Source organism: Mytilus edulis, chromosome 10, assembly GCF_963676685.1.
Source record: "Mytilus edulis chromosome 10, xbMytEdul2.2, whole genome shotgun sequence".
Classification (NCBI taxonomy): domain Eukaryota; kingdom Metazoa; phylum Mollusca; class Bivalvia; order Mytilida; family Mytilidae; genus Mytilus; species Mytilus edulis.
Genome location: NC_092353.1, coordinates 48,402,576 through 48,419,768, shown reverse-complemented (window position 1 = coordinate 48,419,768; position 17,193 = coordinate 48,402,576). Strand labels below are relative to the sequence as shown.

The window sequence follows — 17,193 nt, the reverse complement described above, 5'->3', positions numbered from 1 at the left end:
ATGAAGTGGTAAGCATCTCGGTCTACATATATAAGGCACATTGTCGTTTACTGTGTGTATAGAGGATTTGGAGAGAAAAACAATACTACTGTATAACATTGCATGGTCAATCTATAAGTGCTATATATGATTTTGATCAATACATTGTGTGCATTGTATCAGTTGACGTTTGCTATATATATTTTAGTATAGTTGATACTTGGTTGATAACGTTTGATTTTGTCAGTTTGTTTGGAATTTCCTTTTATTGAATTCAGCTTGGGGCTCGTCTTTTTTGGTTAAACTTTTGTCTTTTTTTCTCTCAGTAAAACCAAAGGTTTATGTGAAAGCAAGTCCATCGACAAATGTAGACGAAGGAAAGCAACTCAATTTATCATGTTATTATGAAAGTAATATCGCACATGACAGTGTTTACTGGTATAATTTTCGGTATGAACAAATTAATGTTTCCAGAAATAGATCCTTCAACTTATTTATTTCTAATTCATCCAAAGACGACAGAGGAACTTATTTTTGTAAGGTTAAAAATAGAGTTGGCATTGGAGTTGCTAACATAACAGTAACCGTAAATTGTAAGTATGATATCATATTTTATCTTAAAACTTTAAAAAAAAAAAAAATTAGAATGGTAATGGGGAATGTGTCCAAGAAACAAGAACCCAACCGAACAGCAGAAAATAGCCACCGATGTGTTTTCAACACAGCGAAAAAATCCCGCATCGGGAGAAGCGCTTCAGCTTGCCCCCAAACAAAAATGTGTAAAAGTTCAGTGATATTGGACGTAATACTAAACCTCGAAATGTATAAATGAAGGAAAATTAAAATAATACAAGACTAAAGAAGGCCTGTCTTGAGACAGGCACAAAAACAATGTGGCGGGTTTCAACATATTTTGTGAGATCTCCAGCCTGATCCAATACATCTACATGTAGCAAATGTAGAACAAACAAATACACACCAATACGCTCAGTAAAACTCAGTTTGAAAGAAGCCCAATTCCGATATCAGGAAAAGTACCAAATGAAACTAAACAAAAAGATATTGATACAGACATTAACAAAGGACTACTACTATAAGTTCTATTTTCCAATGAATGGGAGAAGGAAGATGATATGAAACGGCAAATGTTTTGACTATTGAGTTTTAAATAATAAAAATTTTCCAAATCTACCAACTTTAATTTAAGATTTTGAAAAGACATAGCCTGTCCAAATCTCAAAAATCCACCAAGGAGATACGAATCAAAATTAATTGTTCAGTTTGCGGATTTCGATTAAAAAATATCAAGATAACAGAAATCGAATGTACTTAAAACGGGAGTGAGACCAGCTATGTGCCGATACATGTGTGCCGACAGCGTAAAGAGTAAAAAAGATACCAAAGTGATATTAAAATTCAAATGTCCAAAAAATTCCGATCCTTAGACAAAACACAGAAAAAATAAAATATGATCAATACTTGAAATTTCTCCATATCAAAGGGCTGATTTTAGGTGTTCTGGAAGAGTTAGCATATCCTGATTCATAGGTTGCACTTGAACGCCATGTACACGTGGTTTGCTATGCAAAGATCCACCACCATGCGTATTCACGTCCATTTAAAATGTTACAATTGGGAATAGGAAACGCACACAATTAATCGAATAATTTGTGATAATGGCCGTAAAACTTAGTAAAGATTTCAGTTATTTTTGTTCTTAGTTAATCAAATCTTATTTTGATGTCAATCACACCTTATCATCACCTTTAGTTTGGCTGTTTTTTAGAATGACAACACAATGAAATAAAAAAGATATAAGAGAAGCCTGAAGATTCAAGGACAGTTGAAAACAAACCCGAGAATTTGTAAATGAAATATATACAGTGAACAAAAAACAAAAACACCAAAATGACAATATCATACAGGGAATCACTATAGTAATTATTAGGCAACTCAGGTACTATATATGAGGCATCCATGGTGTTGCAAATATATGTAAGAACCCTGTACTGTGGAAAGTTCAATAAAGTATGTGTCTTTATAGAAGAATGATAACATTAACGGACTCGTTTTACTAATCCAGATGCATATTTTGACAATAAAGTACTTAACATAGAATATAGCCAACCCTGGAAAGGAATCAGAGTTATTAACGAGGGAAATACATATTTAAAAAAAAAAATTATAAAATTTTAAGATATCATATTTAATTCAAACTATAATTTTTATCTATGACAAACGTACGATTTCATAGAAACAATGGATACCTTGTAATATTTCTTTATTATAACTGATTTTATTTGGTTTACAAAATAATCACTGAATTTCCATTTCGTTTCAGTTTGACCGACAGTAATTGTTCATCATAAAAATTATACAACTCAATTGGAAAAAGCAATGCGAATTTTACTCAAAGTTGAGTCCTACCCAGAACCATCCGCGTCTTGGGCAAAATCCGCAGGAGGTAAACTGGGTGTCTGGAATTTATTAAAATACGAAAATCTGCAATTGCTTAACACATATGACAGTACGTTTTATTTAGAATCAAGCATAAAACCAACAAACGAAAAACATTTTGGACTTTACATGGTGGCTATCAGGAACGACATAGGAAGTATAGAATTGCCTGTACAGTTGCATATCGAACATATTTTAGGTATATATTCAGCAAAGAAAGTTCTTGAATATGAAAAATGATATCAGTTTGAAGATCAAATATTAACTGTCAAATTTGATCTGTACAACTCTCAAAAGACTGAACAGTAATTGTTAAGTAATTTTCAATCTTTCAGTTGATTTCAGTCTTTAGAAGACTAAATAGGACTAAATGATTTATTGTGTAGACTTGTTAAATAATTTTAATTTGAAATAACCGTTTGCAACTTTTTTTAACTTGTGCTATGTTTATTTCGTATTGTCGCATGCTCCATATCTCAATTTAGTAATCTATTAATAAAAAAGAGGATGTGGTATGATTGCCAAAGAAGCAATTCTCTGACGAGCAAAAAAAACTCTATCTGTATATACAATGATATGAGCACCATATGAAAAAAAATCAACCAACGGAACAAACAGAAAACAACTGTCATATTGCTAACGTCTGACTGGAATTTACATAAGATGTAAGATTTCTGTCACTTTGTTTGTTCACCTGTGTATCAATTGATACATTAATGCATTCTATTTTAAACTTCTATGTTCCAGGTTGAACCAGAATTGTCTTGTCTTTTATTAAACATGTTAAACGATGCCTCTTGAAAGTGGTAAATATATTCCGTTTAAAGAATCAAAATAATGACCGATGTATTCAGTTGGTTGCTTGTTGTAAATTGTTGGTGTGTTAACGCCAATTCAAGCACAGCATTCAGACTATTTCGTGGCGGACAGTTTTTTATTGGTGAAGGAAGCCGGAATGCCCGGAGAAAACCACCTATCTTGCATAGGAAAACTGACAGTCCTAGTCAATTAAGATTGGAGTCGAATGCACCCGCACGAGCGGGGTTAGAACTCACAACCTCAGTGTTGACTGGCTAATGATTACAGTAGTAACTACTTAGAACACTCTGCTACCGTATTCCTTTGACGATAAGTCGACCAAGCCAATTGATATACCTTAATGAAATATATAAAAGTACTAAATTGATATTTTGTGATATACCTTAATTTTCCCTGTCTTAAGGCATGTCAAAAGTTGCATGTTAAACCAAACGATATGAATTGTCTTCGTCAATCTTTCTCAAAAACTGCTAACAAAAAGAATGTTTTATATCTAAGACCATTCTTTTTAACCCATGACTATATCAATAACATGTGATATTCTCTCTTTTTTAAATGTCCTGTACCATGTCAAGAATATGGCATTTGTTGCACCACTGTGTTATTTCGTTCTTTTCCTTTTATAGTTTATTTGTTTCCACCGGTTTTAGTTTGTATCCCAGATTTTTTCACTCAATCGATGTATGACTCTTTTGAAAGGCGGTATACCACTAATGCCAGTACTTTTATTTGACCACAATTCTTAAGCAAACTGCAGACTAAATTCACAATGGCGTGCCAAATTGCCTTGACATGTTAGTCTGACACAAACCAGTCTTAAATGAGACAGTATTTGCAGAAACTATCAAAAAGAAAAAAACAGACTGCTTTTAACAATTTTCATTTTCAGATTCTGATAAAAGAATGATACAAAAGTAACAGTTTTTTTATAATTTATATAGCGTTTAAAGGACATTTCAATTTTTTATCAAATTTCTTTTTTCCATTAGGGTATAATGTCTCTGTTGAGACAGGAAGGACAAAATGCATTGCTTCGTCGTCCGTAAATATCACATGCAGTTCTTTAAATGTGGATAACAATACCGTGGATGTGAAATGGAAACATTACTTTCATGATGAACTTGTACAAACATTCCAAGGAAAATCTACGTTAGATATAAGTCATTGTGATTATCGAGACGAGGGAGATTATGTTTGTGAATGGATGTCAAATGGTACAAGATTGTCTGCAAGGTCATCTCTAGTCATTATTGGTAAGACACATTTGATTATGACATAATTTAATACAAAGATGTTTGTAACACACTTGAAATCAAATTTTTATAGATTGATATTCAACTTCAGTGCAACATAAAAGTAAATGTACATCGGATTTGTGTCTGTTTAATTCTGACAATTGTCAAATTGACTCTTCAAAATTAGTTGGTTTACATGAAATATATTGTCTCAAGATATAAAATGTATCGCATACTTGTTCAAGCTTTCTATATGTATTTTCCAAGACTTTTTGTATCAAAAGACCTTCTAGGTTAACTCGGTGATCTGAGAGAGATATACTGTATTATTATCGTAAAACGTAGTAAAAGTGAATGACGCTTCCTGAAAATTGTCAATAAAGTTGGTCGAGCATGAGGTTTTCTGTAGCAAACATTGAAGTCGTTCATACTTAAAAGTCATAATATAATTAACATATTTTAGGTCCCCCAGTTATTTCTCAACAGACTATTTCCATTCGAGATGAATTTGTTTGTATATCAGTTGATTTTTACTGCGAAGGAGGTGCTCCCGAGATTAGTTGGTATATGAATGACGTAAGATTAGATTTCAACAGTATAGACCACCGGATAGCCATAAAAGCTTCAAACATCAGCGTCAAAGTCCATAGACATACGATAAATATTACAGGCTTTATTGCAACATTGGTTTTCAACAGAAATCACATACCCAATATAAACAAGATTAACTGTCAAGTTTGAAAATATTCGTATAGTTCAGAGGTCGTTGTCAGTAAGGAAGAGTTACTGGAAGTCATGTATATTTCAATTGCAAACAGAACAGACACAAACATCTATCAAAACGTCGCCAATGTCACGTTTTCGTCAAAACATTTTGGTTTGTATATTTATTAATACAGTGAATGCTTTTGCAATTTAGTTGAAAGCTCATTTTAGAAAATAAGATAATGCAAATTAATCGTTGTCGAAAGATAATTAAAAGCATGAATTCGTTATTCATAGTGCTTTCATATAGTGAAAGTAGTTATACTTAATTTGACCTCAGAATAATGAGATTCTAGACACGTTTGCATGGTGCATTGAAGTATAATGAAACACAAGTGCACATACAACATTTCTTGAGTACACACACATGATATATCTGAATTTTCTTAAGCAATGCATGGTATGTGTGTGAGTTTCAAATCTTAAACATATTGAGAATTACAATTAGGACTACATCCCTAATGCGCCTCGAAACGAGGAACTCAAAAGTCACGTGTAAGAACAAATCTCTGTGTAGTGATATTGGACATGTTTCTATTTTTTTTTTACAAATGACTGAGCTTAACCATTTGTGGTGATTAGGAAAGTAGAGGAACATAGAATAAATGTGTAAACACTATGGAGCTATTAAATGGGTTCAAAGTATTAATTTTTTAAAGAACTTATTGTGTTAAAAAAGGGATATTTTACCACAAGGAGCCGCATCACATAAAGATGTTCGGGGTATGCTAATTTACGGAAAAAGTAATCTCACTTCGTACCCCGAAAATTTAACCACATATGTGAAAATGTCACAGCTTCGAAAACGAGCTATCATACATATCCAAGTTTACAATATGGACTGAGCTACAGGTAAAAACGTTACCATTAGCGCCTATGTAAAACAATTAAAGATATTGACCCAATTGTGGTTACAATCACATTAGACTTCAATCTATTTGATATATTAATTGTGAATATAATGACATAAAATCATTCATTGCATACAGGTATGTTGTTCCTTGTTTAAAAAAAAACCCAAAAAAACACCAACACGATTATCTTACGAATTTATATATTACAGAGAAATCACGATCTACCTTATACATTTTTGTCCCGTTGACTACGGTATTTTTATTGATATTAGTCTTTGGAGTTGGTTATAGGATGTGGCGATCAAATAAAGGTAATTACTCAGTAATAAATGAATGAAAACATTTCTAAGCAGCAAATACGTATCTAAACGTTTGTTTTTCCTTACAAAATACATAAACAGATTAATGTATGTACTGTACATGTGGTGATTGCCATGTATAAATTCAAAGTATCAATCTCATTTTGATTACTGTTCACTCTATCGTTTTGAAATAATATTGCAATGAATATTTACAAATGTATGCTATAAAATTTATGGAAGAGAAGACTCATATCGGATTATTTTGGTAAAGTTAATCGGGGGAAAATCGTTGAATTTTTATTTTTAAACATAATGAATACATGTAGCCATTGAAAGTAAAACGAGACAACAGAAATTAATAATGTTCAATTTGCTAATGTCATAAATTCCTATCATATGGATAAAAGAAAAATAACGAAAATCCATAAATCCAAGAAAGACTCAAACAGAAAAGTTCCTTATAATATTGCCATGTAAAAAGCTCAAATACATCAAACGAATAGAAAACATATGTTCTAACTTGGAACAGGTACATGTATATCCTTATGTAGAAAATGATAAATGATCCTAGTTTAACTGCTAGCTACAATTCTTCATATGTATGTTTGACAGACGCATTAAACTTTACAATAACGTGCGAACAAAACAAACTGACAGGAAACGATGCCAAAATTTGGAGTACATAAGTCAACATCTTAATCACTATTAAAACATAACAATGTTAAAACAAAAATAGTGTATAGCACATAAACAAAAATGTTTAATACGATGCAACATTTTACCATAACACAACTACACAATGACGGGATGTGCAGGTACCAAATCAAAAAGATAACACAAAACTGGACTAAACAGTAAAGGTATTCATGTAAAAAGACAGATAACAGAACAATATTACATGTAATTAAGAAAATACCACGTCAAAACTAGAATCTGTAATATTTCAAAATAAAAAAATACAGAAAACAATCAAAACAGGAATTCCACAAACTGCAAGCATAACAAGACTAATATATATCAATTACATGCGACGTGATTGATACGTATAGTCGTTAGTTCTTTGGTACTGACATGACTGATACATGTATAACAAACTGTTTTAAATTGTTAATTTTTAAAATAAAAAATGATTAACAAACTAATTTTTGACTGTGTCAATTATCAACGAATTTCATACACGTGAAAGGTCTACCTAGCTATAAAACCAGGTTTAATTCAGCATTATCCATATACAAAATGTCGGTACCGAGTCAGAAATACTACAGTTGTTATCAATTCATTTGATGTTTTTGAGCTTTTGATTATGTCATTTGATTAGGGACATTAATTTATGAATTTTCCTCGGAGTACAGCAATTTTGGGATATCACTTTTAAGAGAAATATTTTCTGTCATTCTTTGGTTATGATCTGTGATTCATTAACATGCAAAAAAAAAAAGTCTGCCCCAACCTGTGTGAAAAATGTATTGCCGAAATAATTAATGGTGTTGTCCCGGGAAACACTTAAATCTTAATTATTTCAATACACTACCAGAACATAATAACAAGCGTGTTCACCCTTTCCCTTACAGAAGATTACGGAAATAATTTTGCAATCAGATTCATTTCGAAGGATCATTCAACTGAATAGCAAAACCTTTATATGATAAGATTGTGTGGAAGAATAGTGTAGAGAGCCGAATGAAAAAAATAACTTAACAACCGAAGACATTTTGACACTACAGGGAAAACTAATTTTGTGTATTTTTCAGCAATGTTATTTTAGTACAGCAGTTAGTTCGTTAACAACGACAAACTCATCAAAATTACTAACAAATCATGACTTTTCTTATTTTTAAGGATTAGAAAAAGTCTTACAACAGATGGAAATGTAAGTACATTAAGTCATATAAAACAAGAAACAGAGTTTGAATCACACTTGCTTACCCTTCCGGAGCACCTGAATTCACCCCTAGTTTTTTAGTAGGGTTCATGTTGTTTGTTCTTTAGTTTTCTATGTTGTGTCATGTGTACTGTTGTTTGTTTGTCTTTTTCTTTTTTAGCCATGGCGTTGTCAGTTTGTTTTGGATTTGTGAGTTTGACTGTTCCTTTGGTATCTATCGTCCCTCTTTGATATTTGCAGAAATACTATTCATATAAATATGAATACCAGACAGTCAATACAAATGGATTGTCTATCACATTAAGACATCGGTTACATAATTACTTAGTAAGTTAAAAATGTGTATATGGTAACGAACTGTGATTCCAAATGGATGTTAATCAATTATCGAACCTAACGAACAAATTTGCATGCACGATGCAACATGCCAAAATAATTGCCATTACGAGAAATTAAAAGAATAAGTTTACTCTTCAGGCAAAACAGTGGACATGTTAATATTCCTGTTCAAATGAGGGCGTTGATCATTGCAACTGAAGACCATTATGATGAAATATCCAGTGAAATAGGAAATACATACAATCCTGCTGTAGAATGGAACAATACAGTAACTGTTATAGATAGTGATGATTAAAACAGTCCTTCTTCATAACTGGTGGAGAGTATACAGACATGTACTTTTCATGATATGTTTATAATACACATATATTATTTATTAAACCGTGCCAACAACATATTGAAAGTAAAAAGACAACAAATATGTTTTAAAATAATCATTTGAGACAATCAGGTTACAAAATAGCCAACAAAAAAATAATTATGATGGATGTTCAGTTTTAAAAAAATAAATATATTTGTACATTTGCAATTCTTGTAGATAACGATTTGCCAACATCCTATGTGGGCAAATGTAATGTATTGGCCTCCATCATAGACGACTTACTTGACTATACTATGTTATCTTAAAATCACTCACAAGAAAAATATGTGGCATAAAAAAAATGTTGCAAACTTAATCCCACGATACAGATATAATAAAAATAAAATAAAAATAAAATGTTTGTCTTTACATTTTGATGATCATTTCAAAACAGTTACCGTGGTCTGAGTATGTTTTCAAGTTTCTCTTATTATCGTTTGAAGTAGTAACATGGTAAAAACTGTCCTCGCCTTAATTGGCCGAGATGTCATGCATTTGTATAAAGTAAACATCGTTTATTACATAGGATATCATAAATAGACAAATATAAATACCAAGTTATAAATTGCATGCGTCTTTAGCGGTTTTCGGGAAAAAGCTTTGCAATGATCACCCAAAGCCCGAAATTGAAAAACAAGGATGTACCGAAGCACTGACTACTGCGATGATGATCACCTCAGAGGCTGATAGTCAATCAGTCCTATGTGCTTTTCTTGATTTACCTTTATTATGGTCGTTCAAAGCCAAATATTAAAAAATCAAGGATTTGTCAGAACCAAAACAGTTGGAGCAGCTATGATACAAAAATGGACACTTAGATAAAAAAAAACATCATTATTGGAACGGCCAGAATCACCTTTAAATTGTAGCCAACAAAAGACACATATCGATTATAAAATTTAACAAGATTTGTTATACAAAAGTTTACAAGAAGTATTACACATGTATTAATGTCAACTTAACTATAAAAATATGAGTCAAATCGTTTATCTTTATCTGTATCCGGAAATCTTCTCAGAATTCAATCTGAATATTGTGTTCACTACTAAGGTCACAATCCAGTATGACGTTGTTTGTAGAATAAAAGTGTCAATCCAAATGCTGTGGATACTAATGCCTATCGATGTCTAAGTCTGAAAGTTTAACTTTATTGTCTGTATATATATAGATTAAAATTTAGAAGTTTAAATTAGCATCTTTTATTAAGATCATTCTGTAATCATTATGTAAGTCAAATGGAAAGTTCCAATCATTCTGTGATTTTCCCAGTAATTTCTAAACTGAACAGTTATAACATTATTTTATAAACAACTATCAGGCCACACAAAACAAATTAGGCCAACATAAATAAACATAATAATAAAAATATCATAACAATATGATGTGCACTTTGTTAGAGTTATTTATAGATATACATTCTTAAAATATAGCCGGTGGTCGTTTAGTTCGTTTTGGGTAGCGTGAATTTGAAAAGAGCAAAAGCATTTTTGGTATAGGAAAATCACGAGAAATGATCAATTGGTATTTTTATTCAGGAAATTATCTGGTCTGTTTGAAAATAAAAAAAAAATGTTTATTATTGATTGTTTATAAAAAACAGAAACAAAGAAGGGTCCGTGCTGTTGTGTATGAGACCTAAAAAAACAAATCAACGCATAAGCAATTTAAAAGGTGGGGGAAAACCGTTTTCTCTAGATTCTTATTCATTCAATGTTGGCACCTTTTTTTGTTTTAAAAAACTATAAAAAGAAAACAAACAAGGATTTCATATGATTTTAAAAATTGCTTTTAAAACTACATGTAATAAAAGAAAAACAAGTACGTGTAATGTTTTTAAATGCACAACATGCTTAATACATTTTATAGAAGAAGATAATCTAACGAAAAGACAAAAACCAGAGAAGCAAAAACACCCTCAATATAAAAATATGTAGTGTGATTTGTAATGAGAAAATTATACACGAATAGTCAAATGAAATAGATGTAAGTAATTATTAGGAAACGTAAAGCACTCAATAATGATCAACAAAATAAGTTGACTATGTAAGACTCGACATAAAACATATGAAACAATTCAAATAAGAAAATTAAAGGCCTAATCTATAAAAGAATAATTTACGAAAAATAAATATGACACACATGACACAACGACAACCAATTGACTTCAGGCTTCTTACTTGGAAAAAGTACAAAAATAATGCAAGTGGATAATAATTGTTCGATTTTCCCCATTAAATACATTACTGTAGTAATGACATTCTACAATACTATTCGAATAAACTTAGCTTGTTTCCAACTTATTAAAAATCAATATTTTTTTTTATCTTATTTGAAAGATTGATATTAGTATTTTGATATTGCAATTGTTGTATCATGTGTTTCAAGTAATTTCATCTATTAAAATATATATTCCTGATGAGCATTATAAAATTTGTTTATGTTTTGAAAAATTTTGTAGCATGATAAGATATATCTATGCATACAACAAACATATCTCTAGAATCAAATTATCAAATAGAGAGAAAGAGACTCTATCGTCTTTTCAATTGTCAAATAATACTGAATTAATTTCATGGTAAAATTATATATTTAGGTTGATCCATGTAGTCATTACCGGAAGTTCGATTTGTCTCATAATTGGTCTGACTTTGTATGACCAAGTAGTTATGTATACGTATTGAACTAGCATCTTTCAATTTCTGAATAAGCTTTTCTACAGTGAGAATCACGATGGGGTAGATAATATGTTATAAACAGAAAAGAAAGTTATAGGAATTGTAATATAAATAAGCATGACGACATTATCGAACAAACCAAGTTACTTGAGCACCGGTGTTATTGCTATAGCATTGTATTATTGGTGTGGCTGTATAATCTCCCCATTGCAGATACCTAAAGAAAGTACTGCTGCCACAGCCGATATCGTGAAATATACCAATGTAGTCAGTAATTGGTGTCCAACCTTTACAGCATACAGATGCAACCGTGGTCGACTCTGAGGTGACAGATGTGATCTGATAGAAGACTTGAGACCCGAAGGAACCGGAAATCTCTGTGGGTGACCTAGAAAATACAGATAAAATGAACTATTCGGCACTGCTCAGTATCATTTTAGACTTTTCGGTATGATGGTGATGTGTTCAGGAAAAAAACGTCTACAGATTTGAGTTAAATGCAATTGATTTATCTGAAGAAAAAAACTCAATCAACCTTAGTAATTATATATATAAGTAAGTCTGAAATTTGAAAGAAAGAAAATATTAAAATAATTTATTGTTCACTTTTCGAAGAGCTTTCAAATTAATATTAGTTTTTTTTTAGATCAAAGTGTGTTTCCAATGTATTATTTGACTTATAAGAATAATTGATTTGAATAAATTAAATCAAATACGAATGCGTTACTGTTATTATTTTATAGAACTTATTGTGGCGACTTTAATATGTCATAAACGGAGTTAAAAATTGTATGCTTCCGTGTGATGAAAAGAAATCTGTATTGTTCTTTTACTTGGCCTATGGTCCATAAACAATGTGTTACATCCTTAAATAAAGCTTACCGACACTGAGCACCATAGTTAAATTGTGGCGCATGGCATTGAAATCCTTTGCTAAATACAAGTCTATAACTGGAGCCGAGAGACATTTCCAACATCATAACAGCTGTAAACAGGGTGACGCATGTCTTTGTATGACTCATTTTCCTAAATAATAATAGACAAAAATGAACATCTTTAGTTAAAGCTTTCTTTATAAAAATATTGAAATAATTTTCACAAAAGTTCATATGAAGTGGATGTAACGAAGATATGCAACCGTACGGCCCTCAACAAACTCATACCGAATACTTGGCAATAAAAGGCCCCGAAATGAAAAATTTGAAACAATTCAATTGAGAATACAAACGGCCTAATGTATAACAAAACAACATACGAAAAACGAACATGACAGACATGAAACACCGACAACAATTGAACTACAGTCCCCTTTCTTGGAATAGGCACATAAAGGGTATGTCAAGGTTAAAGATGTTCTCTCCCCTAAACTGGGACAGTAGTGTAACAGTACAACTATTGAAAAAACTATAAAAATCAGTTGAAAAGGCTTAACTCATCAAAAGGATACAAATTAAATTATAACCAACTAGAACACATAATGCACGTGGACTGGTACTTATACATCCCAACAACAACAACAAAAAACCCTACTTAGTACAGATCTGAGAGTAATTGCTTTACGGACAGCAAGTTCAAAGCTAATAACAACTAATAAAAAATCATGTTTCTTAGACATCAATCAGTACACGTCGACCATCACCTTGATTCAGCAAAAAGAAGTTATTAACTGCCAGCAATTGTTTTTACCTAGTAAACTGTCAAACTTGTATTGACAGATTAAACATGCTAAATACCGTGAAGGAAACATATGTGCAATATTCAGTTTGATGTTAATTTACCGACAACAAATTCAATAGTTATATCAATGCAAACATTAATAATAATACTTTATTCCGAAAGCAATACAGCTTATAGGATACATATACACAATTTTACACCAATATAAGAATTTTACAAGAGATACATAATATATATAAATATAAGGTGTGCATGAAAGAACATATAATACATAATACATAATACATAATACAAAATACGAAATACGAGCGGAGAATGATATAATGATATAACACTTAAATAAAGTGAGAACAAAAATATTATTTACTGCAATTAAATTGTAAGTTTTTCTGCAGATTTTAAAAATATACCTAAGTTATTCAATTCTTTAATATTTCTGACAGATAACAACTGGATAAGTTTGTATGTAGAAGGATTTCTCCAATAATACTTTTTTATATACTTTTCTCGAATTTGACTATATTTTTTACATTCAAGTATAAAATGGTATTCATCTTCAATAGAGCTAGTATTACAATTTGTACATAGTCTATTATTTTTATCAACATTATAATATCTACCTGTTTCTATACTTAATATATGAGCTGATATACGATATTTATGGTTGGTATATATAATTTACAGGTCTATCTAAATAAAATTGCAATGTGTGTGTACTATACATGTATCTATACAAATGACATTTATTTGAATTCTCAAAAAACATAGTTACTTCACTAATGAATACACCAAGCATTCTTTCTTTTAATTGCGATAGAAAAATGTCTTTACCAACTACACTTTGGTTTAACCAAACATAATTAAATCCATATCTAAACAAAATATCTCTAATTTTACAACACCAGTTTTGTTTATCTTTCTTTTTTAATAAAACTTCTGTCATACATCTCATCATAGCAATTCTTTAATATACAATTTTCTGTACTCAAAATTTTTAACCAGTATTTGACCATTCTAGACTGCCTTTCAATGTACATTGGCAATCTACCTAATTCACAATAAATCATATTAGTTACAGCATTCATTTTGACTTTAAGAACACGTTTTAAAAAATACAAATGAACTTTTTCGATATTAGGTGCCATATGAAATCCCCATATTTCCGAGCAATAATTCAGTATACTTGCTACATAAGTTTCAAATAATGACAACAAAGTTTCAGGATTATAATAATCATCATGTATTTTATTGAATATACTAAACACAGCCTTTTAACCCTGTTCTGATAGTTTCTTTTGAGTATTTGCAAAGTTACCAGTATAATAAAATAAATTCCCAAATACATAAACTCGTTACATATATCAATAGCCTTTCCATTTATATACCATTGCTCTTCTGGTCTAATTTTCCCTCTGTTTCTAAAAACTACAATTTTGGTTTTTGACAAATTTATGTACAAAGCATACTTATTTGAATAAACATTTACATCATCGATCATCTTTTGTAGATCGGTAATACTTTCACTAAATAAAACCATATCGTCAGCGTACATTAACAAGTACAGATTTAACATTTTAAGTTCATATGATTTACAATTTTTGTGTAATAAGTTCTATCTCCATATCATTGACATATAATTAGTACAACAGAGGAGATAAGGATTCCCCTTGCATTAGACCAACAGTACATTCAAAAAATTCATAAACTTTTCTATTAAGTTTTACACAAGTTTTTAATTTGCTATACATAGATTTAATGACATTTAAAAGTCTACCAGTTACTCCACATCTGACTAATCTTTGCCATAATTTGTAATGTGTGACACTATCAAAAGCTCTAGTGTAATCTACAAAGCAACAGTATAAACGTTTACCTTTACTCAAAGAATTAGTGATAAGGGAATAAAGGGCAAAGACGGCATCGACGGTTCCAAATCCAGGACGGAAACCAAATTGTGCATCTGTCAACACATTATTCTTAGTTTGTTTGGTAGTGTTGAATAGAAAAAAGTAAAATCACAAAAGCTCTAAACTCCGAGGAAAATTTAAAAGGAAATTCCCTAATCAAATGCTAAAATCAAAAGCTCAAACACATCAAACGAATGGAAAACAACTGTTATATTCCTGATTTGGAACAGGTATTTTATTATGTGTAAATAGTGGATTAATCCTGGTTTAACGTATCTTGCAGTTTAGTTTGCAGCCATCTGATTTATATATAGTGTTGATGGACATGTTATACGTAGAACTACGAAACGACAGTCAGTCAAGTTAAGTTTAAAATATAAACATTGGTAAATCAACTGATTGCACAGCCCTTCCCCCGCACCATAGTCTTTTTCCACGTTCTGACATCATGAAAAAAATAGAAAACAACACGTTTATAATGTCATTCGTCTGAAGCGCTTTTCTGGACTTACCGCCAAACATTTGAAACAACCCTTTTTGATTTTTATAATTTTACCTTTTGATTGGGAACTTTCAGTATTGATTTTTCCTCAGAGTTCGGTGTTTTTATTATTTTACTTTCATATACGTTATACCTCGAAAGAAATTTTAGCTAACGCACAATATCAAACACTGCTGAAAAATGTTGAACACATTCGAACTTAAATCAAGCTATAATAGCATATTCAAATATGTCTGAATGAACAAGAGCATTAACTTTGTGGTACTTATTTATAAACGGGGAATTTAAACAAGGTGCGATTGTCCATAATTGCTTAAAGTCACTTCATTTAAAATATAGTGGAACGTTGTCTCATTGGCAATCATATCACATCTCCTTATTTTAAAAGATTTTCGGAAGACAGGGAAAGCTTCTTCCATTTACAACAAAAAGTGTAAAACTTAGTTAAACAATGCAAGATAAACTTTTCCTGGCAAATTTATACCCCATTTTGTAAACTTGACGGAAAGTTTCAAAGTAAAAAATAAAAGTCATATTGAGTTCAACACACGATAATATTGTATACATGGTATATTTACAGTGAGTTTCACAAATTAATAGAAAGAGAATAAACAAGACAAAATGATACCAGGTACAATTAACGGTAATGTTAACTTACCTGATATAAGTAATTAGGCGTTATAACTACTTCAAGTATGAATAACTTTTCGTTATAGATTTGATACAGGTATGCGGATCTTATATTATCCTATAAAATTCTATATTTAAAGGAAGTCTTCCTGGTGTATTGTCATTCGTTTAAAGTTGAAGTTATAATTTCAGTGTTTGATTTTATTACTTGGTGGATAATTTATTGGACATCAGAAAAGATTGAATAGGATCTTCATGGGTGATTTATAAAATATCTCCATGCAAAAGATAGCAGACGAAACAACCTCATGTTCATAGTACTATTCCTTAACATACAGTTTAGAAAGTTTATACTTTCAATCTCTTAAATGTAAAAGCGAGTGTCTTTTTTCAAAAAGATGACTTTAATACAGCCGCTTAACATAGGGCTATATAACATTTCATTCGAAAGATAATGTTCTGTACTTTCTGTTTTGCCCGGTCGTCAATTCGTACGGTACAGATTTTGTTAAATATAGTTTCAAAGGTTAATAATGAACATTTCAAGCGATAATCAAACAATATAGTCTATGGACTATGATCAAACTGAACCATTACAACAGAAGTGTACTGTAAGTTGTAAATTAATCTAAACACACTCTTGCGATAGTTTGTCTTTTAATAGATACATGCCACGTACGTGTCTTGTTGTTAGCCTCACCGAGAAATCTTTTCTGTATGTTTTACGGAAAATCGGTAGGAGTGCACGATTAATTGGTTATTACCCACTACATATTGTTATTTCTAGCTATCTTGATTGTGTTTTCTTT

The 17,193-nt window shown here is 30.9% G+C and overlaps 1 protein-coding gene and 1 long non-coding RNA gene across 2 annotated transcripts; one reads left to right on the top strand and one right to left on the bottom strand.

Annotated features, from left to right (window-relative positions):
• Positions 1-344: 344 nt before the first annotated feature.
• LOC139491344 (uncharacterized) lies at positions 345-8,940 on the top strand. Its single transcript, XM_071278975.1, has 7 exons — positions 345-572; positions 2,321-2,635; positions 4,245-4,508; positions 4,954-5,367; positions 6,319-6,420; positions 8,251-8,281; positions 8,771-8,940. The coding sequence occupies exons 4-7, from the start codon at positions 5,286-5,288 to the stop codon at positions 8,925-8,927; spliced, it is 372 nt and encodes a 123-aa protein (XP_071135076.1). The 5' UTR covers positions 345-572; positions 2,321-2,635; positions 4,245-4,508; positions 4,954-5,285; the 3' UTR covers positions 8,928-8,940.
• Positions 8,941-9,051: 111 nt separating this feature from the next.
• On the bottom strand, positions 9,052-16,512 carry LOC139491345 (uncharacterized). Its single transcript, XR_011656522.1, has 3 exons — positions 16,413-16,512; positions 12,551-12,694; positions 9,052-12,056 (listed from the first exon to the last, which is right to left on the bottom strand). It is a non-coding gene; the product is annotated as an uncharacterized lncRNA (long non-coding RNA).
• Between the last annotated feature and the right edge of the window lie 681 nt (positions 16,513-17,193).